The 27,678-nt window shown below is 54.0% G+C and overlaps 1 protein-coding gene across 2 annotated transcripts in view; it reads left to right on the top strand.

Annotated features, from left to right (window-relative positions):
* Nucleotides 1-20,935, top strand: part of CAPZB (capping actin protein of muscle Z-line subunit beta) — a 128,312-nt gene extending 107,377 nt beyond the window's left edge. The window contains exons 5-10 of one of the 2 annotated variants that reach the window (XM_070404224.1): nucleotides 2,653-2,794; nucleotides 3,173-3,289; nucleotides 15,012-15,077; nucleotides 15,744-15,820; nucleotides 17,065-17,177; nucleotides 20,111-20,198. In XM_070404224.1, the coding sequence (XP_070260325.1) occupies nucleotides 2,653-2,794; nucleotides 3,173-3,289; nucleotides 15,012-15,077; nucleotides 15,744-15,820; nucleotides 17,065-17,167 (505 nt within the window). In that variant the 3' untranslated portion in view covers nucleotides 17,168-17,177; nucleotides 20,111-20,198. Of the gene's footprint in view, nucleotides 1-2,652; nucleotides 2,795-3,172; nucleotides 3,290-15,011; nucleotides 15,078-15,743; nucleotides 15,821-17,064; nucleotides 17,178-20,110 lie in introns of both variants that reach the window. The other variant, XM_070404225.1, reaches the window with a different exon arrangement.
* Nucleotides 20,936-27,678: the final 6,743 nt, after the last annotated feature.

Genomic DNA, 27,678 nt, shown 5'->3' with positions numbered 1-27,678 from the left:
GATGGGAAGAGGGGGCAGTCACCGTGAGATCCAAGCGTCATTTCTGTATTAAAAGTCAAACGGACTGTAAATTAGGATACTGCCCAGTGGAATACTATCCCAGCTCTTAAAAACAATTACTGAGATCATGTGGCTCCATGGAGAAGCACTAAGGGTTCCATGCCAAGTGAGGAAAACCCAACTCAATGCAGCACCATTGCAGGGCTTTTATAGTTACATAAAAATTACGCATCTGGACAAAGACTGGAAGGGAATTTGGAAAAATCAGATTTATGGGATAAGTTGATATATGGCACTGTGGGCTAATTTTTAAATTTCCTTTTTTTATAATGTTGCAATAAATTTTTTTTTACTTTGGGGGAGCAGTAACCCACATGGAGGTCAGAATTGAGGTTGCATTTTTACCTCCTTTGTGTCCAGCACTTTGAAATGTTTGGCCTGGTCAGCGTGGAGCTGAGCAAGCCAAGAAGAAGCTGCCCAGCGTGGGAGCTGGGCCATGGGAGGGACGTTGGACTGGAAACAGCCAGTTCCACCTTATAAAACATTTGCGCTGCTGTTTTATTTTTCTAGAAGAAAACAAATCTAAGGGATGAGAGCGAGTGGGGTCAACTGTAGGCCACCTGGCGCATTTGAGCTGGTCACCAGGTGGTGTCGACCAGGGCTATCAAGCCACCACGATCTCCCCTGGTTCCCTCTAGGACACCTTGACCTGCTCTCCCCGGTCTCCCAGCACTCAGGGCATGAGCCTTTGACAAGAACAACACTAGTCTCTGGTTGGGGAGGTGCAGAGGATGGGGCCGTGAGCTGTGAGGGGGCGGAAGGATGGAAATGCCCACTGGGCTTCAAGCCTTCATTCCAGGATGGCCAACGGAAAGAAGGAATTATCGGCCTGTCATTTTTGCCAGCACAGGAAAAGCCACAGTTTTTTCGAGTTGTTGGTTTTTCCTTTTGATGTGGGGCTGCTCTCCCTGCAAGCAGACGAAAAGGGAAAACTGGGTGGGAGAACCCATCCGTCTATCACCAATAGGAGGGGTTTTCACAGGTCTGTGGTGGGCTGCTCCTCTCCTCCAGTAGACGGGGTGCCTCCCAGTGAACTATGAGCCAAGGGAGCCACCAAAATCCAGTAGAACAAGCCGGAAAGGCTCCCGGAGGCCCTGCTGCAAGCTCACCTGAGCACGTGGACTCCAGCTAATGTCCCTGTGCGTGCAGCTCCCTGCAGAGCTGGTCCTAGACCAGAGCACTTGTCTGCTTCCCCTCCCTCCCATCCTAGGGAGGGAGGGAGGAAGGGAAGGAGGGTGTGTGCGTGTGCGTGTGCGTGTGCGTGTGCGTGTGTGTGTGTGTGTGTGTGTGTGTGGTGTGTGTGTGGTGGTGGGGGTGGTTTGAAAAGAGAATTGGAACAAGAGAAATAACCTTCCTGAGTGGGGTCCCTGAGGTCACCTGGGATGTACTGAGCTCTGGGCCCCCACAGGTGTGTCTGTTTGTTCCCCTCGTAGTACTACACTTGCCCCTTTCTGGAGTCAAACCCCTTCCCGCCCTCCATTGTTTGACTGACATGTAGCCTGGGGCTGGCATCTCGAGCCCTAGCAGGCCTGCCCTCACCTGCCTCCCGTGACTTGCTGGGAGTGGCAGAGTTGTGAATTTCATTTGACAGCTTAATCACAGTGGATAGTGCGGGCATGGAGCAGTGGGGACAGGATGTGGTGGTGGCGACAGCAGCAGGTGGGCCCCAGTCTGCCTGAGGAATCCTGGCAGTCCTGCTGGGGCCCAGAATCTGCCTGCCACACCGTCGAACGGGGGTTAACGGGTCAGAGAGGCCACAGACTTTCTGGTAAAGAACGTGCTAGCCACCAGACGAGATTCAGTAGAATTTGGGGCGCTGCACATCAGTAGTGATCCATCCTGTGCTTTCTAAACTCCTCGGTCCGTACTCACAGCAGCCTGACCCCCTCCCGGCGCTGACTGCGGTCTAGCCTGGTTTCCTTTTCTCCTCTGGCCTTTTCTTTCCCTCGTGCATTTGCTCTTAATTAGGAAGTTTTCCATATTGGCTTGGGCCTGAGGAGGAGCTCCGTCCCATGCTTAGCCCTTCATTCCTGGTTAGTGAGTTGCAGCACGTTGTTCTGAAAGACCATAGAGGCCCTGGTGGGCCTAGGCTGGGGCGGGGGGGGGGAGGTTCCTTGGTGAGGAAGCATTTGTTGCCCTATTTTTTTCCTCTTAATCTCCCCTATAAATAAGCCATCACTAAAGATAGGCATATCGGACGGTGGTGATGACTCAGTAGTAATGACCCACTGATGGTCACGTCACACACTTTGCTGGACCCTTTATCTGGAGGAATCCGAAGCTCGGAGAAGTTTGGAAAACTTGACAAAGACCACAAAGCTGGAGTCCATGGGAGAGCTCAGGCTCAGATTCATCTTGAGGACTCCTAAGCCGTGTTCTTTCTGTGACCCCCAAAGGATGCTTTACCCCCACCCCCGACCAGTGGATGTTCAGGACACATACACGAATCAGCGCTAGAACCATTGCAGGGAGGGTCCTTAATTCCAGACAGACACAGGCGAACCTTTCCGAATAACACCCCTGGGACCTGGGCTGATGGTCTGTAATTTGACAAGCTAGCATCTAATGGGCACATGGGCCTGTTTCCTGCAGGTATTTTGAAGGCGGCGTCTCATCTGTCTACCTCTGGGATCTGGATCATGGCTTTGCTGGAGTGATCCTCATAAAGAAGGCTGGAGACGGATCAAAGAAGATCAAAGGCTGCTGGGATTCCATCCACGTGGTGGAAGTGCAGGTACAGCTCCCTGGCAGCTGGTGGCCCAGGTCCTCGCAGACAGATGCCACGCCCAGCAGCGCAGCCCCGTTCTCTAGCAGATGCTTCTTGAAGAGGGGTACTGTGATACCTAAACCCGTTAATTCCTAAAAGTGCCCGAAGCCATTTGGATAAAGATTAGTCAAGATTGCAGTAGTCATTGATGGTAAAGATCCCAGAAGAACTGAATATACACGAGTGCAGATTTGGTCCCTTAAAAGCCACTTGGGGTTGGGAAAGGTAGTGTGGTGGGAATGTCTTAGGAAGGGGCATGTTAGGATGACCCTGAGTTCAGGAGTCACCACAGACTCCTCGGCTGGGGGTTGTGCGCAAGGTTCTGATCTCTGTCTTGTCCCCCAGGAGAAGTCCAGTGGCCGCACCGCCCATTACAAGCTGACCTCCACGGTGATGCTGTGGCTGCAGACCAACAAATCCGGCTCTGGCACCATGAACCTTGGAGGCAGCCTTACCAGACAGGTAGAGTTGCCATGCCCACAGGTGCCAGCCTCAGAGCTGACGTACATGGGAATGGGTGAGCAGTTGTCCCCACAGGGTCCTAGGCCGGCCCCTGCCTGACACGATCTCCCCATAGGCCTTCAGTGATTCTGAGAGTCAGTCACAGGAGGTGTCCTCTTCAGGTCAGGGTGTTTCCATTCATGTGCTCCTGTGATGGTTAGGACATACCTACCTGCCGATAGCATTTTAGAATGCGTTCATTTCTTAGTTGTGATTTAGGTCATGTATTAGACTCTTCGTGGCAAGTGACAGAAGTAAAACTGTGACTTAAGCAAAAAATGGAAACGAGTCAGCTCACATAACTGAGCAATTCAGGTTTCATTCAGCACGGCTGGGTCTAGGACGCAAATGATGCCGCCAGGACCCCATCCCTCCACGTGGTGGCTCCCGGCAGAATAGGTCTGCTGTACCCCAGAAGTGTCTCACTGGCCCAGGCATGGTTGCTGGTCCAACCAGAATCCTTTCCTGAGACCATGGCCAGACTTGGGTTGCGTGAGTACCCTTGGTATTGTAGATGGGAAAGGAGTGTTGATTTCCTAGAGTGCAGTGGAGGGGGCGATGGATGTGGGCAGGCAGCAGACATCAGACACTGGTGGGAACGTGCTTTCTGCAGAGAGAACCGAGGGACACTATTGTGTAGGTGGCATGGGCAGTCTGGAGAGTGACAGCAGAGAGTCGACCCAGATAGTTGGCAACAGGCTGCTGGGGGACAGTAACCAGGGTCCCCCAAAAGGAGAGGAAAGGCTGAAATAAAAGCCTAAAAGGATCCAGAAGAGCGAGTGCCTACTTTAAGCATCTGAGTGGGTTTACTGGCCTCCCCCTGGTAGTGATCAGTAACTGACAAGCCCTGCAGCAAGCCTGCTCTCTGCTCAGCTTCCCACCCCCAGCAGTGCTCCGAGGTGGAGCTGAAGGACATCCACCGGAATCCTCCAGTGTAGACCTACCAGGGTACTCTTCAAAGTACACTCGTTGACCTCATAAAGAAAAGATGAGTATTTGGCCAAACCAATCAAAAGGTTACCTGAGTCACAGGATCTAGACATTGGAAGAGGTCAGAGGTCACTCCCAACCTGACAGGACACCTTCTGCTGCCCTGGGTGGGACCAGGGAGCCCGCTGCTTTGGGGGACAGCTGCTTCTCTTACATCAGCCTCCATTAAAAGAGGCAGCCAGAATAGAAGAACCTGTCCACCAGAATGTGCCCAGGATTGCTTTGGCTGGCACCTCGCAAGCGTGCAGTCGGCCAAACTGCCACCCACTGGCACCTCCATCCCATCTCCCGGTCCATGAACCACTGAGGGTCCAGGGATTTCCCATTCTGTTCTTGTGCAGCAAATCTTTTTTTATTATGAGATTTACGTTTATCCTCACATTTTTTTTAAATCCACTTTGCTGTGTCCATTATGTTGAAGCTTGGTTTCACTGACCCAGGTGTTAGCTGTTCCTTCTGGCTTTGTTACTTGCACATTAACTGACTCTCGGTCTTACATTAATTAGCTCAGGGCCAAGTCCAGAGCCCTCAGGCATGGCTGCCAGAGACTTCCTTAGAGGAGGCCTTAGTCCGATAATCATTTTTGTTAGGGTACTTTTTCAAGTTGAGCTTATTTAGCCAGCTGTAAATCCACTGTCATTAATTGTCAAATAAATGCCCTCTGAGTGTCTGTGGTTGAACACTGCCTGCCGACTCCCAGCTGGCTTCCTGTTTTGGTAGGACAGGTGATTGTGGGCTTGGCCGTGGTTTCTCTCTCCTCGCCCTTGTCAGGTTCACCCCACATGGGTACCACAGCCTCCTGGCCTCCTGTGCTGTGAGAAGCGGGCTTTGCTCGTTTCCCATCTCTGCTCACGAGCAGCCCCGTCGGGAAGGTTGGCTCTCGGAGAGCCTCTTGTCTCCACTTACAGCCTGGTCTAGGACCAGCACCACATCGTTCAAGAGCTTGTCAGAAATGCAGAGATCTGGGCTCTACCCAGTCCTACCACACTGGGGTCTGAATGTAACAAAGTTCTCCCGGTAATTTATGTGCACATTAAAATTTTGACAAGTGCTACCCTTTTGGGTTCTGTACCCAGTTCCATTGTGGGTAAGGGCGTGGTCCCCATGCCCCCAGCAAGCCGTTCGGACATCAGCAGGGTGTCCTACAATTCAACTTAATTGTGACACTCCATGGAGACAGCCTCAGAGCCCACAGGTTAAGGGCTCAGTTCTTCAAGACTGTCCCTCCCCCCCACCCCCACCCCTGCCCCAGCACCTTCAGACACCAGTTGCAAGTGCAGATTGTCACCTGTGCTTCTGCTTGACTAGCTATAAATCAGAGGTTCCCACGATGCCTTCCTTGGGTTCAGTTAATTTGCTAGAGTGGCTCACAGAACTCAAGAAACCCATTTATTTACTAGATCATTGGCTTATTACAAAGGATATTAATGGATAACAAATCAGCCGCCAGATAAAGAGATACAGAGAGGAAGGTCCTGAACAAAAGCGCTTCTAGCCTCATGGAGTTCGGGGCCCAGCATGGTGACACTGGGAGCCATCTCGTTCCCATTCTGGAAGCTCTCCGGACCCCATCCTTTGTGGGTTTTTATGGAGGCTTTGTTGCACAGACATAATTGATTAGCTCACTGGCCATTGGTGATTGATTCAACTTCCAACCCTTTTCCACTCCCTGGAAATTGGGGGATTGAAAGTTCCACCCCTCTTTCGTGGTTGGTTCCGTGGTAGGTGTGTCTGAGTTAAGTGGAGGCTTGGACTGGAAGGTGCTGCCTCCCTGGAGCAGACATGCCTTTACGACCTCAGGTGCTACTTCAGCCATCTCAGCAGGTGTAAGACCCTGTGTAAGGACCCAGGACGGCCCCGTCCCAGGGGGAGGCCTTGTGCTGTGTGGTAGGCGCTTTGTGTAAAGGGAAGAGAGCACAGATAAGTGACCCTGGGCCTCAGAGAGGTCAGTATTGGCTGAGAGCTGGACTCCTTGAGAACGCCTTCAGGGGGAGCCCCTTCTGCAAGGTCACCTTTCCCATTCCCCATCTGGTAGTGCCCAGCTTAATAAGGATTCCTTTAACTTCAAAAATTTATTTAGCCGGTTTGGCTTAGTGGATAGTGTGTTGGCCTGCTGACTGAAGGGTCCCGGGTTCAATTCTGGTCAAGGGCACATGCTTGGGTTGTGGGCTCGATTCCCGGGGGGGGGGGGGGGGGGGGGTGCGTGTAGGAGGCAGCTGATCAGTGATTCTCTCTCCTCATTGATGTTTCTATCTCTTCTCCCTTCCTCTCTGAAATCAATTAAAAAATTTGTTTCAATAAGATAATAATTATACTTTTAATAGCCATCGATAGAAAACATATATGCCAGAAAGGATACATTTAGTAACTCTTTAAGTGAATTTAAGTGTAAGTATTTCAGTCTCAAAAGCATCTTAATGTATTTGAAAAATCGTAGTGCAAGGCAAATGTGTAGTCAGCCAGCCTGCCTGGGATGCTTATTGGAGCCTCCATCCAAAACCTCCACTGCCTCTGCTGTGTCACAGGGCCTGAAGCCACCAGAGGTCTGGGGGGTCCCCTGCTCTGGCCTCTGGGCAGGGTTGTCCTCGTGCCATCTCAGAACCAAGGCTGGTGCTCCCTGGGGCAGACCCCATCCTTTTGCATGGAAATGGGCCCCTGTCTTCCAGGAACCGTTGACTGGGGAGGGGTGGCCGAACCCCCAGGCAGCCAGCTCTACCACAGCCTGCCCGCCCCACACCCTGCCACCTGGGCAATGGTGGAAAATCCTAAGTTTGTATCCGGAGACTGTTTCCTGCATCACTTACCGCTCTGAGCTGTTTATAATTCCACCCGGTTTACAGTGACCTGGACAAATATTTAATCCTCAGTCTTCCTAATAGCTTAAATCAGAGCTGTCAGCCCATGGCCAGGGTCTGGTTCCGGCTTGCCGTGAGCAGTGCCTCCTGCCAAGCCAAACACAAGCCTGATGAGTGGCTGTCCTCAGCACACCGGTCCGGGCCGCGGCCTTGTTTGGATTGCCTGTGCTCTTGGGCTTTAATGAGGAAATTCATGCTTCTGTCATCATCCTAACGGCCGGTCACATAACTCATCTGAGGTGCATTAAAGCTGGGGCTGGTTTCCAATGTAAGTAACTCTAAAAGGAGGGGCAGGGAAGCAGTGAGAGAGACGAGTCTAAGTTAATGATGCGCAGCTTCTGAGCAAACGGGAAGTGCGGGCTGTGGGTTAGCCATGTGTCCCAGATGAGCCTTGGAGAAATGACTGTGGTTGCCTTGGATGGGAGATGAAGGGGTTCCATCACTTACCGCTGATGATGAGGAGGGAATATGCACGGTTATGCAGGCTGCCTCCTTTGATAAGATTGTAAGCAAGATAGTTGTTACTCTCTTTTAACAGATGAGGAAACTGAGGTTCAAGTGATTAAGTGATTTTCCCATGGTGGTTTATCTAGTAGGAGGCAGTCAGGATTTGAACCCAGATTTGTCCGCCTAGAAAAAAAATAGGCTACTTTCTACCACACTACATTTTTTTGCTCCTAATCTGTCCACTGTGCTTGGCCTTCGGTTGATTGCTAAATGAAGGTTTGCACAGAAATGAATTGAGCAGTCTGCTCAGTTTAGACAGGACACTACTCTGTGGGTGCCAGTGCATTCTGTTGGCAGCCCCAGAAATGGACACCAAGAGTGGGGCCAGAGCTCTGGGGTCCCGTGCAGGACTCCGACCTCCTTGGGAGTGTGCCTCCTTCATTGGATTCTCCTGTAGGAAGTAAGTTGACCAGATGAGACCCAGTTATCACCAGGGGTAGTGAGAAGGGTTTTAAAATGTTTAGGTGAGGAGTGATCTGTGTTTTCAAAAGGTGGCTCTGCTGGCTGACACGGGTGGTTAGCAGGAGGAGGAGGCTCTTCGGGTCATCCAGGAGAGATGACCAGGGCCTAGATGGGGGCAGCCTCAGGGGGGCTGGAGGGGACAAGCCTGTGGCCAGGAGTCCGTGAAGGAGGTGGTGTCAGCCTCAAGGTAGGAAATAAAGGGCAAAGGCAGAGAAGTAGAGAAGGAGGGCCAGAGTGTTTGAGGCTCAGTGCTCCCAGGATGTGGGCCATGGGGATCAGATGGGGAGTCTTCCTCACGTCAGTTCCTCCATTAAGCCCTCTTTGCAATTTCCCAGGCCTCGGCTTTTCCTCCGGAAACTAGGTCTCATTGCAGCTACACACTCACTCTTGCCCCATGTGAGTCAGGAAAGACACCAACCCACGAGACAGAGGGGCCACCGATCAGCAGCACAAGGCGCCTGCGCCTCGGTGGCGACACAGCCTGTGTCACCCTTCTCTAGGCATGGCACCCAGGCACCCCCTCGCTTTCCTGCTTCCCATGCCCCATCTTGAGAAGGGCTGTGGCATAGGCTCGGTGGAGCTCTCTTCAGCACCCTCCACTTCCCCGGGCATTGCAGGCCTTGCCCAGTCCCTGCTTTCTCATTTTAAATGGCTTATGGGCGTGCAGTGAATGAGATGGAAAGCTGCTCTCACCGACTTGCTTTCTTTAAATTGCTGGTCGATCCTATATAATAAAACCCTAATATGCAAATTGACCGAACAGCAGAACAACTGGTCGCTATGACACACACTGACCACCAGGGGGCAGGCATTCAATGCAGGAGCTGCCCCGTGGTGGTCAGTGCACTCCCACAGGGGGACTGCCACTTAGCCAGAAGCCGGACTCATGCAGCTGCACTGGCGGGAGCCTCTCCCGCCTCTGCTGCAGGCGGGCGGTAAGGAGCTAGGGTCCCGGACTGGGAGAGCCCCAGACTGCGAGAGGGATGTCTGATTGCTGGCTTAGGCCCAATCCCCCCAGGGGACATCCTCTAAGGGTCACGGACTGCAAGAGGGCACAGGCCGGGCTGGGACCCTCTGCCCCAGTGCACAAATTTCGTGCACTGGGCCTCTAGTTTAACAATAACATGTACATGAGCTGCATTTCACACCTGGTCATGCCACACCCCAGCAGGCTCAGACCAAGTGCACCCTAGGCTGAGCTCCCTCTCTATTCCATCTCCCCCACTTTGGCCTTTTTTTCTGCTGCCCCCAACAAAAGATGTCTTTTAGGGATGTCAGCTGGAAAGCGAGGCAGATAGATAAAGTGTTTTGGCAAATCCCTGCAGCTGTGGGAGGAAAGTGAGCAGCAGTCCTTGGGGAAGCTCATCACAGCCAGATGGTGCCATCCTGCCAGGTGAGAAGGGCGGAAGGTGCCCTCTGGCAGGCTGCCACCTAGGCCCCACTGGGAAGGCTTGCACACCAGGTACCGACCTGTTGAAAAGGAAGTTGTACTAAGAGGTCACTTGGTGTGACAGCTGGAGATGTGGGAAAGAGGCAAGACCATAAATCTCTGGAAAGATGTAAGGTTTCCAATCTCGGACAGGCCCTGCAGATGTTCGTTTGATATTTTTTTCAGATTCTAAATATTTAGGAATGAAGGTGGAATGTTTTGCTGAGTGGGGAGATTAGGCCAGTCGTTTGCAAGCTGAGCTCTTCCTACTCAGCAGTAGGCACCCCGTGATGTATCTTCAAGCAGTAAAACTCCAGCAGAGGCACCTGCCTGAGTGTCACGCGGGGACATCCTCTTTGACTCATGCTTGGCAGTTAGGCAAGGCGCTGCTTCAGCAGGGAGGAGGCTAGTGGCCTTCCTTCCAGGTGTAGGGGACAAAGGTCAGGCAAGGGTGCTTCAGGGAGTGTTTGCTGCCTGCAGGAGGCACAGCTGGCTGCAGCCCCGTGCGCTCTCGGTCTAGGAGGGGCACAGGGCTCAGGTGGAGCTGCATCAGCAGCATGGCCTCCAGGGCTGGTTTGGTGCTGGTCGGATGACCTTGGGTGGAGTGACCTAGCGCCTGGTTGAGAAGGAAAGCTGGCATGAGACTTTGAAGGCTGACAGGAGAGGAAGGGACCAGAGAACCCAGGGGTTTGGGGGGGAGGGGCAGATGAAACAAGGATGGACACTGGAATTTCCAAGCTCTGGATTGTGATTTGTCTTTGATTTTTTTTGTAAAGAACATGGATGAGTTAAGCAAGCAGTGCGTTCTCATGGAAGAAACAGGTTTCAGAATCATCCAGACCTTGGTTCAGATCCAGCCATGTGGCCAGGACAGACCACTTCCCTTCTCTAAAACTCAGCATTTTCATCATAGAGCTAATGCCTTTTTGGGAAGATGGTCTTAGATTAGAAATACAAGACCATTTTGACACATGGTTTATGGTCAGTGAATAATAGCTACTATTGCTACTACCACACAGCTTGCAGGCAGAGACATTGCCATCTTCCAGAATATACAGCGTTGGGCTCAATTAAAATTGTCCGAAACCAGGCAGACTGATCCTTCCTTGAGAGGCTGGCCACTGTCTCTGGCTTGACAACATGTTCGGTGCTGGCCTGCAGCCCCACTCTTACCCGGCACAGCTCAGAAATCAGAGCGACACTGCTGGCTTCTGCCTAGGAGCCAGGACCAGGCAGTCCTGGGAATGCAGCTGCCATTCTGCCAGGCACCATTCCGGGCATTGTGCATATATTAGCTCAATTTAGTGTGAGCCCTGGACAGGCCAAGACCCTCACCCCTTGGGCCTCCAGATGAACTATGGAGCTGGGTGGGGCTGGCTCTTCAGGGCCCCACCCTCCAGGTTGTACTCACTGAGAATGGCCACAGGGCAGCAGAGGCACACAGCCTGCTTCCAGACTTGGCCTGTGTCCTTCCCATGTCCAAGCCACGGAGCAGAGAGGGCCTTCATAGGGCGAGAGGCTGGCCTCTGACTTCAGACTCGGTTGGAATCACCTCTCGGAACATCTGTGCGACCACAGCACATAAAAATGTTTTCTTCTGGCAGCCACTTTCACGAGGATGTAATAATATATGCATTGCACAAATAGTTTCTATTTTCGGTGGGTCAGCATTGCCAGAAAGCTGATCCTGACCAGGTGTGGAGGGAATCGGCAGGGCTGTGAGCAAGGGGGTTGTGGGAACATGTCTGTGTGCCAAGGCCTCTGCCCAACCCCCACCTGCCTTCTTCTTCTGTCTGGTCCCTACCGGGCCTTTTCCTTGGGCTCAATTCCTGGCCACAACTTAGGAGTCAGTCTGCTCCTGGGGAGACCGGGCCTTCTCATCTTCCTTTCCCTTCCAACCCTCCCACCTGTTGTACCTTTGGGTGTCCAATGGCTTCAGCCTTTCCTCTCCAAGAGGTTTGATTGGTCACGTGACTTTACTGACCCCGATGGCCCATAGCCCTTGGCCAACAGTCCTTGCCTCACTTTGTACTCTTGGTGCTCCTTAAAATGGGACTCTCCATGAGCAATCTGCCCTCTGCGTGGAGCTGGGAGGGAGAGAGATGCTAATTTGTGAGAGACTCCATTTGGGCCACAGCCTCTCTGTGCAGCCCTTGGAACCATTTCCCTGTGGGGGAGAGGGGACACAGTCCCAGGGTGTTGGCATCCAAAAATCCATTTTAAAAAATGGGCAGACAAAAAAAAAAAGGTAGACAGAGCTCTGTCCCTCCTCCGGAGTGAGCTCCTGACTCCCATTCAGGGAGTCACAGGGTTTTGCTGAGGGCAAATGGAGTTCCTGCAAACACTGAGTCCCGGGTGGGGAACTGTTAGACCGGAAATGGTGGGGAGTAGCTAACACTTTTAAGTTCATGGGCTCTCTCACTTCTGTTTTGTGAGGATCGAGATGCCCAGAATCATTGGCCAGAGAGCCTGGGACAGTTCTGGGCCCCGTGCTGGGTGACAGAGGCCAGTGGTTCTAGCACTCCCTTCCTCTTTTCCATTTGACCAGTCCTCACCAAGCAGTCTTGCCAGAACAGACATCTTTGCTCTGCAGATTGTCTCATATCTTCAGAAGAGCCTTGCAAGGCCAGGGGTTCTAGACTGGCACTACCCTTCTTGTAGCATCTTTGACAAGGTGCCCCATTTCTCCCCAGCACTCCAGTGACCTGGGGCTTTTTGCCTTGTGAGCAGGTGGTGCCATCTGTGACAGACAGCTGTCATCCCATGATGTTCCCTCGCTGCACTTGGCAGTGACTTGGATTAGATCTGCTTCCCCTGTCAACTGCTAGGATCCTCCAAGTCCTTCCTAGCCTGAAATATCCCCAGTTCTTTCTCATTTCTTGGATTCAAGGTGTTTAAACCTTTTAAGCAGGTGAACTCCAACTTGTACATGTCTCTCTCTCTCTCTCTCTCTCTCTCTCTCTCTCTCTCTCTCTCTCATATTCTTTTCATTGATTTCAGAGAAGAAGGAAGAGGGGGAAAGAGATAGAAACATCAATGATGAGAGAGAATCATTGATCGGCTGCCTCCTGCACACTCTCTACTGGGGATTGAGCCCACAACACGGGCATGTGCCCCTGACTGGAATCGAACCCAGGACCCCTCAGTCTGCAGGCCGATGCTCTGTCCACTGAGCCAAACTGGCTGGAGCTACATGGCTCTCTGAACCAGTTAACTGCCACGCGTCCAAGTGTCCCAAGCTGAATCCAGCCCAGCAGATGTGGCTGGGCCAGGCCAGAGCCGAGGGGACCTTTGCCTTCCTGAGCGAGTCACAGCAGCAGTTTCTGACCTGCACACCAGTCATGGTTTCACTTATGAGCCTAAAGCTACATGAACACTGTCACAGCAGCCACATCACAGTCTTGCTTGAAATAATCTAAAAAACCACAAGTTTCTTCACAGGACTACCCCCCCCCCCCTCCCCCCACTTTGTAGTCAGTGAGATTAATGTTTGAGCCCAAGTATCTGGTTGGCGTTTGCCCAGGTACATGTGATCAGCCTACTGAGGCAGGAAGGGCAAAGTCCTTGGAGTCTGGTAGATCTCGACATCTTTAAGCCTCAGTATCCTTGGGTTTAAGATGGGTTTTTGTGGAGACTAAATGGAATAAGGTGGCTGCCACCTGGGAAGCACTCTGTGCTTGGGAGCCGCTGTGTTCAGGAGCTGACCCACGTTTCTGGTCCTGTAGTGGCCCCTCTGAACATCTCGACCCCTGATGCCGTTGATAGGCTATGCCTTCCTTTCAGTCCTGGGCAAACAGGTTGGCCCAGGGCCAGGTAGAAGCATCCCTGGGAACATGGTGTCTGATCTGTCGGCAGAGGCTCCATCTGAGCGGTCATCTTCTAGCCCCACGCCTCAACCTCGGCCGTAGGATTTCGATGGGAACCTGCCTCAGTCTGCGGTCTTTTAGAGGAATTCTCTGTTCTTCCAGCCCAGCGTCCCAGCAGTGCAGGCAATCGGAGGTCCCCAGGGTCCGTAGCGCTCCCCTGCTGGCTCCTAGAGAGAGCTGATTTTAGGTGTGCCGTCCCATGATTGTTAACAGTCCCATCAGAAACGGTCTGGATCGGTGTCAAACTAGTGTTTCATTCCCAGCTCTAATCTTCCTTCTTTCATGAGAGGGGTCGGCCTCTGCCCCCTCTAGTGTCCTGGCACCTTTAAGTGCACTGTGACGTTCCAAGGATGGCTGTGTCACAGATCAGACTGGTCTGGCCTGGAAGGAAAGGAGACGTGGTGAGAAGCCGCAGAGGCCGCCAACCTCTGAGCACGCCCACCACCCCGAGATCTGCCTTGCTCTTCTGGTTTGGAAATAGTGAGCCTCTTTGCCTTTTCTTTGCTTTTTTGCTGATCTGAGTTCATTTTGAGCTCTAGCCTTCCTGATACTGTTCTCATGTTTTCCCTGTTTCTTGGTTACCTGTCTCAGCTTCCATGTTTCATATCAGTAGTGGTAGTGGTAGCTGAGTGTTCTTATTTTCATTGTAGTAACAGTGAGCGTTGATGTGCTTGCAGTCTGCTAGGCACCCTATGAGGTATAAAACCAGTAAAGCTCTGCTTAAGGAATTTATAATCTTTCGAGGGAAATAGCCTTTAAACATGGGAAGAAATCCGCATTCATGAGTGTGCTCGCATCAGGAATCCTCCATTCCTTCTCCCCTCCCTGCCTCCTTTCCTTCTCTGGCTGAGACTTGAATCGCTGGGTCCCACCTCCTCCAAAACCCCATCCACGGTGTCCCTAGGATATACCTAGGAATCTGGGTCCAGAGTCTCCTGCTCACATTCCCCATATCACTCAGCTGACAGAGCAGAAAGAAAGGGCTGGACCAGGCTCTGCCCTTGCGACCTCTGTGACACTGGACAGGTCACTTCGTCTCTCAGAGCCTCGGCGTCTCCTATTTCTCAGGACTGTCAGGCCCTCCCTCTGTGACTGCCATCACAAGAGTGTCGGGGGCGCAGCAGCAGCAGCAGCGTGGTGGTTGGGCTCCCCGGTCTGGGGACGGGAAGCCTGCGCTGTGCCTGTACCTGTGCCTGTACCTGTGCCTGTGCCTGAGCGCATCTTCTCCGGGCCCCGGATGAGCCAGTGCCTGGCGGGGTGTCACCTTTGCCCTCCCTGCTGGGGGCTTGATGGGGTAACTTGTTCCTCCGAGGGTGGCATCACAACTCTCCCTGGGAATGTGGACGCTGGGCTTTTGCTGGCTGGGCTGTTTGTGACCTGAAACTTAGCTCATCCTGTGCTTGGGTCCCCCACTGGGGAGGTGGCCTTGCACCACCTGCAGCTGGCTCCGGAGCTGCCAGCAGAAATAACAAGTTCTTTGCAAACTGTGGAGGGGCCATGCTGTCGGCGGAGGTGGCCATTCTCGGAGAGCACCTGGCTCTCTCTAACTTGGAGGAATGTCTTGTCTTTTGCAGATGGAGAAAGATGAAACTGTGAGCGACTCCTCGCCACACATAGCCAACATTGGGCGCCTGGTAGAGGTGAGTGGGCCTTCCGGGCTCGGGTTCGCCTCTGTGGCTGTGGTTCGCTTCCACAGCATCTGACGTTTTGCCCCTGGAGCCTGTTTGCCGGCTTGCTGGCCTTTGCCTTGCTTCTTTCTTCCCATTCCATAGCAGCCAATGCTGTGTTTCTCATGTTTTGCCCAGGCTGTGTGTTTTCTGAGCCTGTGATCTAGGTGCAAGCAGGGCACAGCTAGGGCATCCCCTCTACCCTCCCTCAAAACATTCTCCCAGAGGGTCTGCTCAGGAAGCCCTAAGCCTGCCCCCAGTGAGTGGAGACCTGACAAGGAAGCAGGTCCCTGGGCCCCAGTGGGCACCAGAGGGACTTCAGTTGCCACTGGCTTCCCTTCACCACACTGTTTGGAAGGAGGGGGTGGTGGTGTGGTTTCGACCACCTCCCAGTAATGGCCAGTGTTGGCCGCCAGTGCCTGGGTATTGGCTTCCTGCGTGCCTGTGGAGGGAAAGTGCGCAGAGCACAAGTGATAGGTGGGGGTCTTGGCTGCTAGGGCTCGCTCACCAGGCTTCTGCGCAGTCGTGCACTTCCCCCCTGTGGTCACAGTGGGGACTGCAGGGGTGAACTGGTGGGAGGGTGTGGACCTCAGGACGCCCAGCTGTTTGCTGTCATGTCTGACTGACCTCCCTCCCCAGGACATGGAAAATAAAATCAGAAGTACGCTGAATGAGATCTACTTTGGAAAAACAAAGGACATCGTCAATGGGCTGAGGTAATGTACCCAAAAGTACAAGCTTTGGAAACCGAAAAGAAACGGATTTGAATCCTAGGTCTGCTGCTTAATAGCTATATGCCCTTGAGCCTAGCTTCCTCGTTTGGAGTAAAGTGCCCACCTTATAGGACTGATGTGCAGACTTTGAACGGGGAAGCACGGGGTACATGTTTGCATTCTCAATAGATGCTGGTTCCTACCTCACGCTTGTCATGTGGGGGACGTTCCCCTTAACAGCCACCGACACCCTCATCCCTGAAGTCGGCCTCCTCTTGGCCCCCAGGTGTCAGTCTCATCTAAAGAAACTGCCCAGCCCTTTGGCTCTGGGATCTGAGGGCATCTCCAAAGCAGACCCTAAGACACGTGACAGGGGGCGGCCCGCCAGGCTGCCAGGCCTCTGGTTGGCTGGGTTTCCGGGCAGCAGAAAGAGCCCTTTCGCCTGCTGCTTTCTGGAGAGGACCCCCGGCCACTCTGATGTCCTCTGCCTGGCTCTGTGGCTGTGGCTAGGGTCCTGAGCTGCCCTCTACCCATCCCAGGCCCTCGGTTCTGCAGTGTCCAGTGTCGGCCAAGTGAAGGCTGGCAGGCTCTCCGGGTCCTTGAGGTCCGTGGTGGCAGAGCAGGAGGCCGGAGCCGCCGGGGGCAGTGGAGGCCGTGGCGTCAGGAGGCCAGTATCTTAGCATGCTCTACAGAGCTGTGCGACCGTGGACGAGCCGCTCCTCTCGGGGGCCTCCCAGTCAGGGAGACAGGGCTGGAGGGAGGAGAGGCGTCTGCTCTGCAGCCCAGCATGGTACTGAGTCCAAGGCTCTCGCTCCTCCTCGGCTGCCCTGGCTTGTGAATTCACACAGCAGACAGGTTTTTAGTTTCCTACTCATACAGTTTCCCAATAGCGAGGATTCCCCTTTGGACCCTCATTGTCCCCCATTTCCATCCCGCCTGTGGGGAACATGGTCTGGCCCCTGCTGGGTTTCATTCCCCCCCTCCCCGTCCTCCCCTTCAGGCAACATTGCTTTCCTCTAGCTGTTGAGCCTGCGGTCACTGCCCCAGACACCATGGCCACTGCCAGCCCAGAGCTCTGCTCTCTGACCTCCACACCACAGCCCAGAGCAGCGTGGCCTTGGTGACAGGCTCCTTTCTTCTGCCTGTGCGTCCCCCTGTACCTCCCTCCTCTCCGCTGTCCCCGCCCATGTGCTTCTGGGTCCGTGCTGTCCTCCGCTCCTGCATTCATCTCTGAATACTCTCTGTAGATCTGTTGATGTTATCCCTGACAACCCCAAGTTTCAGCAGTTGCAGAGGGAGCTTTCCCAAGTGCTGACCCAGCGGCAGATCCACATCCAGCCTGATAACTAGGCCGATCCAGGTACCCTGCCTGAGAGGCGAGCACCCTCCCACTAAACAGGACTCACCAACCCGCCGACCATCACTCAAACCACCACTAACCCCTGTGTCCGCTCATGGCCATGAGCAGCCACATTAACATGTAGATTCAGCCCCATGTAACGTGGACCCGTATCGTGTGTGCGGTGTGTGTGTGGCACTCGGGGCGGGGGTTGGGTGTGGGCAGACGGGGGTTTGGCTTTGGCTCCTGTAGAAGTCCAGTCCAGGGGACCCGCTTGCCTCCAGCAGAAGCCTCAGGTCGGCGCAGCTTCGGTGGCCGCAGAGCCAGGGTCCATGTCCTTCTGTTCACCCACGTGCTTCAGGACAGCCTCCCTGAATCTGCTCTGTGTGCAGCCCTGTCCTCCCCAATTTCCCACCAAGGATCCTTGGGGCTAGCTGATATAAAGGGGTGCATTGCTGTGAGTGTGAGGACAGAGCGCAGAGTGGGGGCTGTCGTCCCCCTCACCGGCCCGATGCATCCAGACTGGTTGCTGCTGGAGCTGCCTGGACCAGCATGACCTCCCACCCTAACGAGCTGCAGCTGCCCTCTTACCCGCCCTGCCCTGACGGGGAGGAAAACAGCCTTGCATGTTGATAATGGCCGAGAACCATGACAAATATGAAAGTAGCATCCCCCGAGAAGATGAGGGACTCTGGTTTTACATCAGGTGTTTGAAAACCCAGCCAGGGCCGAAACCGGTTTGGCTCAGTGGATAGAGCGTCGGCCTGCGGACTGAAAGGTCCCAGGTTCGATTCCGGTCAAGGGCATGTAGGCACATCCCCAGTGGGAGATGTGCAGGCACATCCCCAGTGGGAGATGTGCAGGAGGCAGCTGATCGATGTCTCTCTCATCGATGTTTCTAACTCTCTATCTCTCTTCCTTCCTCTCTATAAAAATCAATAAAATATATTTAAAAAAAAAAAAAAAAAAAAAAGAAAACCCAGCCAGGTAGGGCGAAGGCCTGGCCTAGGGGCTCAGCCCCGGGCTGGGGACTGGACACTAAAGCCCAACCTGGAAGCGGCTCAGTGGGGCCTCCGGGGTGGGTGGGGTGGGGCCCTTATGTAACCAGGCGGAGCCGTTCTCGTCTGTGGGACTGGAGCACATTGGTCTGGGCCGTGTGTGCACCAGCTCCAGGCCCAAGGCATCTGTCAGCCTCCAGCCTCATGCTGGGACCATCATGTTCCCACCACAGCGATGAGAAACCCCTTCTCAAGCTGTCCCATCATAGTGTCCTCCCCCCTCAGCTTTTAGGGTTTTCTGGGCCCCTGGCCTTGGCATCCAGTGGCTGCCCACTGGAGCCTCCCAGCTTTGAAGCCCTCTGCAGCGCTGGGCAGCCTGGCACCTACCGTCTGTCAGGATAGCCGCCTTCCCACACTGAGTGAGTGCTCCCTCCGGGCGCTGGTTCGAGTTGCTTGGCAATAACCTTCCCAGCTCTATCCCCTGAATGAGTGGCCTAGTCCTTATCCCTCCAGCTGCCCCAAGTCTAACCTCTCTTACTGACTCTAACTCCGGTTCTAACGGAAACTTTCTCCTCTGTGGGGGTGGGTGCTGGTGTGCCGCAGGCTGGGACCATCCCCAGAGCCGGGGGCCGTCCTCCCAGGCCGAGGACCGTGTGAGCTGCTGCTTCGCTCACCCCATCCTCCCGCTGGTCACGTTAACCTCCGCTGGAGCCTTTCCGGAAGCCCCTGGTGGACTGGCTGAGACGGGAGCCCGAGGGCCACACGGCTGCACCTGACCCTTCCTTTGTCAGCGCCGAGCCAGGGCCGGTCCAGACAATCAGAAATGTGGATTTCGGCAGCATCAGCCAAAACTCGGCATTTCTCATGGGCATTTTCCAGTTGTATGCAGATTCTCTCAAAATCTTGTCTGTTGCGTTGCTCTCTCACCATTCTGAGGGTGCTGCCAGGGCTTTCCAGGGTTCGGTAGCCAGCATTCACCTCGGATGCTGTTTCTCCTGGGCCCCCCTTCATCGCACTTCACCCATTTTCGGCATTTGGGGTATTTCGATCCTTCCTTCCACTCCTTCACGGCCGGTGCCGTCCACAGGTTCCTGAGAGGCAGCCCCCACCCTCTCTCTGCTGCTTGAGAACTATTCAAAGTGCATCAGTAAAACGATTAACAAGTTCCTGGTTAACCAACACGTTGGGTAAATCTGACAAAGTGGTCATTTGGGTCGTTGCCGGGGCATTTCTCTGGGCCCCCGTTTCCTTACCTATGAATTGGAAGTAACACTGTCTCCTGGACGCTGTAGCCTATGAGAAAGTGTGTGAAAGCGCTTTGTGAGTTGTACAGCCTCCACGAGCCTACCTGTTAGCTCCACGAGCAGTGTTACTGCTGTGCGCGGACGCACTCATTTCCCACAAGCCAGGCCTTGACAGCAGGGACCCCAGGCCTTGCCTCAGTTCCCTGTTGCCTCTCAGAATCCAGAGCGGGCCTTTCTTGGCCAAGCTAACAGCGGATGGAGCCTCACAGCAAAAGCCTGAAAGCACGGTCCATTGAGTTCTGCCCTGGCTCTGAACCCCGTGTGCTCAGATGTCCAGGCGCTGGTTCTTAAACCCTCGCTTAGCGGGGTGCTGTGCACCCTGCCCTCGTGGGGCAGCATCGAGCCTCCTGGGCCGGGTGCCGTGAGGGGCAAGCTTTGTAACGGGGCCCTCCTGGTGAGGAGTGGACCAGGGACCTGGAGCTGTGGCAGTCACCCAGCCTGGTGCAGAGCTGAGCATGTCCAGGTGGCGTGGCCCCGGGCCTCCCTGAGGGGCCGGCGCGGTGCTGAGGGTGCGGCCTTGGGCTCTGCTCCCTCCACATCTCGCTGGCACTGCTCTGACCTCTAGAGGGGCCCATGCTGCCCAGTGACCCAGACCCTCGCCGCCCCTCTTCCTGTGAAGCCTGCTAACAACGATTCTTTTCCTCCCTGGCAGGTCTGTGCAGACTTTTGCAGACAAATCAAAACAAGAAGCTCTTAAGAACGACCTGGTGGAGGCTTTGAAGAGAAAGCAGCAATGTTAAACCTCTGCTTCATGCTAACCGGACATGCCATGCACTCGTTAGATTCCTTTCTTAGAAAACTCGTTTTCTGCTCCCTTCCCTGTCCCTTTCCTCCCTGACAGGTCACACAACACCTGCGTCACCGACCTGCACAGCGCCATCACACCCTGAGAATAAAGCCGCTAATGCCCTCTCCGTCTCCAAGGCCTGCTTCCCACCACGTTTTGCTATCAGAACTCGATGTTTCCATAGAGATCATGTGTGTTTTGTTTGCCCAAGCTCCACCCCCTCATTTATAGGCATAAAATACACTGTCTGTCTGCCTCCCCTTCCTTCCCACCTTTTTGTTACATTGGTGTAAAAAATGTAAAACAAAAAAATTTTATGAAATAACTGTGGTGTGTGAAAGAAGAAAAACTGGAAATCTGATTCCACGTGTGTTTGGGAGTTGCTTGGGGTTGGGGTGGGGAGCAGGGGACAGCTCTGGGAGGAAGGAGAGGTGGCCCTCAGCACTGTCCTGCACGCTGGCCCCTGGCCTCGGAGACCATGTTGTGGGGGCGGGGGCCTCGACCGTCTGCTCTTCTGGCCAGGTGCTTTTCTGTCAATTTTTATGGAATGCAAAAGGAGTTTTTTGTTTTATTTTGTTTTTTTGTAAAGCTTAAAAAAAAAAATCTACATCTTATACTTGAGCTTCCATACTTAAAAAAAAAAAAGGAAAAAAAGAACAAAAAAATAAATAAAAAGAAACTGGGACGCAGCACTGGCCTCGTGTTGTTTCTCACCTGCCTCACTTTGCCAGCACGTGTGGCCTTGGTCCCGAGGGCTGACGCCAGGTGGGCGAGTAGCAGGCTGGGCAGCGTGTCGGGTGGAGGAAGTGTGGACTTTCCTTGAGCGAAAAGAAAAGGGGTCTTTGCAGAGCCCAGAGCTGCTTCTCGACCCCTCCCTCCCAGAGTCCCCAGACCCACAGGGCTGGGGCTACTTGAAGTCACCCCAGTCATGAAGTGGGCGGTCCGGGGCTTTCGTCTCTGCTCCCCACTTCCCTTCCATCTTAGCCAACACCTACTTTGTGAGGGTCAGCACACACTATCTTCATTCACCACAGCCTGGAGGAAGCAGAGGAAAGGCACCCAAGGCCTCACAGCTGCAGAGGCCATGGCCTGCGGTAGGGTCCACACCCCGGCTGTCCCCCTGGTTTGAGGTGCCTGGAACTGTGACACCTCTGACCCGCTCTGCTTGTTCTGACGAGAAGGTTCAGATGGGGCATCTTCATTGCGATAGAAATAGGAACAGGAGAGACCCCCACACTCGGTTCCTTCCAAGTGCCAGGTGCAGAGGACGAGCTGGAGAGGAGGTGGCCCTGGCCCTACAGCTCCCACGCGGCCGCTGGGGACCCTCGGTGCGGGGCCCAGAGGCACTGCCATGTGGGACTGGGGGACAGCCTCGTGGGGTGAGGGCAGCAGTGCCTGGCACACAGAGTGGTGAATGATTTTCCTTTTGATTGGTGTTCAATTATGTGACCAGAAATAACACTTGAAACCCAGAAGTTGTGACTGTCATACTCTGCCTTCCAGATCTTACTCTGCCTTCCAGAATCTTCCATGGGAGCCATCACTGCCCATGTTTTACACTTGATCTTAGCCAAAAGGCTGAGAAGCGATACTGCCCATGTTTTGATGCTAAGTCAGGCTGGTGAGATTGGGAACAGTGGGCTCTGACAGCAGGTTTCTTAGGTGAAGGAAAAAGCAAAAGGAGTGTTTGTAGCTTGACTCAGGGCCACCTCCCAGCCACTCCTTTCTCTGCACGGAGGCAGGCACGGTGGCTGCGGGGCCCCTCACGCATGCCAAGGAGCCCTGGGTGGTTGACTAGACTTCTGGGTCCACAAGCTGCAGGTGGCAGACTCGGGGTTTGGCAGCATTAGGGCAGCCCCTCCACCCCCACAAGCTCACTAGATGCTTCCCGAAGCTCCCCGATAACAGGAGGCAGCCTTGGTGAGGTGGGGTGGCAGGAGCCAGCCTTCTGGGCTGGGCTGCATGAACCCCTGGGACGGTGGTCTCCATCTCTCCAAGTGTGAGGGCTCAGGTGGGTAACCCCGCATTCCCTGTTTCCCCAAGGCCCTCCCACCTGCCCCCTATCTGTCATCCTGACAGGTCGGCTTCTAGGGGTCTTCTGGGGCCGCAGGTCCCAAGATTCCCTGTCCATTCACGTCACTGACCAAGCAGTTGCTGGGTGGCAGGCCTGTGGGACCCTCCTCCGCTGGTGGGATGGGCAGGCATTGCGGACTTGGCCTCCAGCCCCTCCTTCTCTTTGGTGCCACCTCCTCCATGGAGCCTGGTGCCCTGCAGGCATGGCCTTCTCTCCTCCCCCTGGCATGACCCACGCTAAGCCAGTTAAGATGTTCTCTCTTGAGAGACCGATACTGAAGTTGGACAGTTTCACTCCCGCTTCGAAGGCGCTGTCCTAGGTGGCGATGGTTCACCTTTTCCTTCCCTCCTGAGCCCGCCTATCGCCGACTGAGTGCACTTCTGCTCCGGGAACCAGTGGACACTCAAGGGGCTGGAGGAGAGGGAACCTGTGGTACCTACTCGGGGCCAGTCGCTGGGCCGGGGAACCCTCATCACAAGCCAGAGGCAGACCCGTCTCCTCCACTTCACAGTGAGCAGGGGGCCAAGGGAGAATCTTTTGCTCACGTTTGTCAGCCTGTACAGCAAAACCTTAATAAGTATGTCTCATTCCAAACACTGTAAGTAAACGTTATAAATTATATACTCTAGAATTTAAATGTTAAAAATTTCATTTTATAATTATTTTCTCAATATAACTAAAATTTGTAAAACCTTCATTAGGAAAACCCAGGTTACTTAACACCTTGTCATGCTGTTACTTCACTCAGAACATCTGCTTCCTGCAAATACTTTGAGGAGTTAGTGATTTTGCAATTCGCTTTCCAGCCCCATAGGAAACAGGTGGGTTATTCAACAGGTACTTTTTTAAATAACTGGTTGGTGCTATTTTTTTCTTGTTTCATTATAATTTGTATCAATCACTTCTCGGATTGTTCAAGCAACTTTTTAAATGACAAAATTGAGACTATAGACATTTTATTTTTAAAAATATATTTCTATTGATTTCAGAGAAGAAGAGGGAGATAGAAACATCAATGATGAGACTCATTGATTGGCTGCCTCCTTCAGTACCCTCCCCACCCTTCCCAAAGGTGATCAAGCCCACAACCCAGGCAAGTGCCTGATCAGGAATTGAACTGTGACCTCCTGGTTCATATGTTGATGTTCAACCACTGAGCCATGCCGGTTGGGCGAGACTATAAACATTTTATATCTATAACCTCATAATTTAAAGAAATCAAGTCTCTGAAATATATTTAAACTAGAGGCCTGGTGCACAAAAATTTGTGCACTGGCGGGGGGGAGGGATCCCTCAGCCCGGCCTGTGCCCTCTCGCAGTCTGGGACCCCTCAGGAGATAACGACCTGCTGGCTTAGGCCTGCTCCTGGGTGGCAGAGGGCAGGCCCAATCCCTAGGTGCAGCCCCTGGTCGGGCTCAGAGCAGGGCTGATTGGGGAGTTGGGGCGCCGCCCCCTGTCATGCACAGAGCAGGGCGGATTGGGAGGTTGCGATGCCACCCTCAGTCACGCTCAGGGTGGGGCCGACTGGGGGGTTGGGGCACCGCCCCCTGTCACACTCAAGGCAGGGTCGATGGGGAGGTTGTGGCGCCACCCCCTGTCATGCACAGAGCAGGGCCAATCAGGGGGTTGGGGCGCCGCCCTCTATCACCCACAGAGCAGGGCCAATCAGGGGGTTGCGGCGCTGCCACTGTCACACTCAAGGCAGAGCCGATGGGGAGGTTATGGCTCTACCCCGTCACAGAGCAGGGCCCGTGGGGGGAGGGGGAGGTTGGGGCGCCGCCCTCTATCACCCACAGAGCAGGGCCAATCAGGGGGTTGGGGCACCACCCCCTGTCACACAGAGCAGGGCCAATCAGGGTTGGGGCACCGCCCCCTGTCACACGCAGAGCAGGGCGGATCAGGGGGTTGGGGCGCTGCACCCTGTCACACTCAGGGCAGGGCTAATGGGGAGGTTATGGCTCTACCCTGTCACACACACAGCAGGGCCAATCAGGGGGTTGGGACGCCGCACCCTGTCACACACAGAGCCGCAGGGAGATCAGGGGATTGGGGTGCCTTCCCCTGTCACGAACAGAGCAGGGTGGATAGGGAGGTTGTGGCCCCGCACCCTGTCACACACAGAGCCGCAGAGCGATCAGGGGGTTTGGGCGCTGCCCCCTGTCACGCTGATCTGGTGATCCCGGTGCTGGGAGGCATATTACCCTTTTACTATATAGGATAGAGGCCTGGGGGCCGGCTGGTTTGCCCTGAAGTGTGTCCTGGATCAGGGTGGGGGTCCTCACTGGGGTGCCTGGCCAGTCTGGGTGAGGAGCTGAGGGCTGCTTTCAGGCTGGCAATTGACTGAAGCTCCCAACCACTCCTTTTTTTCTTTTACTTTTTTTTTTTTTATTCTGGGCCAGCTTTAGCTCTGGCTCTAGCTCTGAGGCTTCCGCTGCTATAATCGAAACAATGTATAACTCTAGCTCTGAGATCCCGGCTGGCTGAAAGCTTTTTTCTGGGGTTTTGTTTAGCTTCTATATTTGCAACATAGTTTCTTAGAGTTGTAGCTCAGAGGCCTGCAAGTCAGGCCGGGAATGTAGCAGTCTGCAGTCCCTAGAGCAAGCAAGCCTCATGTTCGCTTCCAGCTGCCTGGCTGCAAGCCGCCATCTTGGCTGACAGTTAATTTGCATAAGGATATGCTGATTAGCCAATGGGAAGGGTAGCGGTCGTACGCTAATTACCATGTTTCTCTTTTATTAGTGCAGATGTATAATATTTTGTTTTTTTTCTATTCTTAGATATTTCCTATTATCTTTAAAACTATTACTACATAGACATACTCATCCCTGTTGCTACTTTGTGAAACTTTTCAACTTGGATTAAGTGCTCAGTAAATGTTCTGAGGAATGAACAGACACCTGGTGTGAGTGTGTGTATATATATATACTGATGTCTCTATCTCTTTGGTCTAGTGCAGAGAGAGTCAACCGGTGTGCTGCAAGGATTTTTAAAACATGCAATACCTGTTTAGTCAGGGGCACTGACCTCTTTTCCCTTATTTGGTCGAATAAAAACATGGCAACAGCCAACACAATAGCCATCTGGTGTTAAGGAATCAAAATTTACCTATTCTTTTTGTCAGATAGGCAAAAAATATATTTTTCGGTATGCTGCAGAATTTTAGCAATTAGTTTTGTGTGCCATGAGGGGGAAAAAGGTTGAAAATCGCTGCTCTGGTGAATGAAATCCTTTACTCCTCTCTCACCTGACCACCAGTTCTTCATGCATAGGCCTTCAGGTGACTGTGTAATGACTACATGAGTAGGAATGTTGTAAGACAGTAATATATGTTCTCATTACCTACAACTTCCCATTCAAGTTTTAATAATAGCCAATTCTCTATTTTTTTTCAAAGAGCTTTATTGAGTGATGATTCACATGCCTGCCAATGTACCCATTGAAAGTGTACAAATTCAATAGTTTTATGCTTGGGGGTTCCATGCCTGTCTCCTTCACCGACTGAGGGCCCCTTGAGGGACAGTGTTTCAGGCATTCACTTCACTCACTCAATTCATTCACCATTTATTGAGCACCTTCTGTGTCCTGGGGATGCAGTGGTGACCAGGAGGGAAGTCTCTGCCCATACCGCCTACTGTGGGTGGGGAAGTCCTTATTAATTACATGTGCTGGTGGGTGGCTGTGTCCTCAGGGCTGTCAGGGCCGAGGAACTGATCAGTCGATACTAGTTGAGTTGAGTTAATCTGAAGCAAAAGGCCACCCCCCTCCCGGTCATAGGGCTGACACTAACCTGGTCCGGTTAGTGCCGGGACATCTGGGACTCAGCACCTGGCTGTATACCAGGGACCTCTGGGGTCCCACCATCCGGCTCCGGTAAAAGCCAAGTCCACAGGAGAAGGTGTGAGGAGGGCCGAGTTGTGGGTTTCTCCACTTTCTCCGCTTTGGGGACTGAAGGCTGGTCGTCCAAGCTGTGGCTTCGAAAGTCCCAGGTTTGAGGAATAACCAAGGGGAACCCGGGCTGGGAGGGCCTGGGGTCGGGCCCTGGGTCGGGTAGTTCCTCTGCTTCCTGCAGAATGCCACCTGCCTGCCAGCCAGCTGTTCCTGTCTCCCCCGCACCCCCATCCCCAGGTGTGGGCACCACGGGGCCAGGTATTGCGCAAGGCATTTTCATATACAGCATCTCCTTCGATAGTTAGGCCACACCTAACCCCCCCTGCCTGCAGCAAGAAGCAAGAGGTGTGAGCCCAGGGGAGAAAGGACATCTACCTTCCACCCAGAGGCCCCACCCCAGCACGCATGGCCCAGTCCTGCAATGGAACCCGTCAGACTGGCCCTTCCCCTCTAGGGAGAAGATAACCTTCCCAGAGGACCTGCCACTGCACAGACCTGAGGCTTGTGCCGGGTGGTGGATAAGCTCCAGCAGCCACCATTTATTTGCCAGGCACCTCCCACGTGCCAGGTGCTGGGGCACGAGCCTGGAAGCCCATCTTATTCAGCCACCACAACCTCGTTCTCCATCAGACAGGGCACTCCCAGGGCAGGGGCCCCGTCTCCCCATCAGACTGGGGCTTCCTGAGGTGGAAGGGGTGACACCACCCCATCAGAGAAGGGTTTCCAGGGTGGGGCTGTGATATTTCATCTTTCTTCCCCACCCAGCTCTAGTTCAGGGGTTCACTGCCACACTGAGCCCCCGTCTTCAGGCTGGGAGGCGCCTCCTGGCCCCAGGTGACCAGCAATCACCCAGCCAGGTCACAGCCCTGAGGGGGAGGGGGGGCACAGCCCTGAGGAGGGGGGCGGGGGCAGAGCCAGCTGGGCCTGGGGCACCTTCCACTGCACAGACCAGAGGCTGTGGAAGTCACTGCTCAGAATGGGAAAGGGGCCTGAGCCCAGCAGGGTTGGCTGCCTCTCCCGCCGCCCCCCCCCCCCCCCCCCCCTCCCGGCCAGGGCAAGGCTGAGGCTGGACCCCAGAGGCCCTAGCCAGGGAGAGGGAAGGCGCCAGGTGTTGGATGACCCCTGTAGCTGAGGGACCTAATGTGGTTCAAACAGCTGCCAGGCCTAGCTGGGCGACCTCGGGCAAGTTGCTTAATTCCTCAAAGCCTGGTTCTGTTAAATGGCCATCATAATGCGAGAGGCCTCCCGACAGTAAGTGCTCAATAAACGCAGTGGCGTGCCAGGCTACACAGGGCTTCGCAGGCATGCCCCAGGACAGGGCTGGGGGAGACTGGCCCTCACTGCCCACCTGAACCTCAGAGGTGCCCTGTCCCTGGTCTCCCCAGCCCCAGCCCCCTCCTTCTCTTCCCCCAACCAAACCCAGCCTCCTGCTGAGCCACTCCACTGCCCTGCCCCCACAACCCCCCTCCAG

The sequence above is a fragment of the Myotis yumanensis genome, unplaced genomic scaffold, assembly GCF_028538775.1.
Source record: "Myotis yumanensis isolate MYYU_CA2020_CCGP unplaced genomic scaffold, mMyoYum1.0.hap1 SCAF_2, whole genome shotgun sequence".
Classification (NCBI taxonomy): Eukaryota; Metazoa; Chordata; class Mammalia; order Chiroptera; family Vespertilionidae; genus Myotis; species Myotis yumanensis.
The sequence above is the reverse complement of the archived record's forward strand: the minus strand, read 5'-3'. Positions and strand labels throughout refer to the sequence as shown.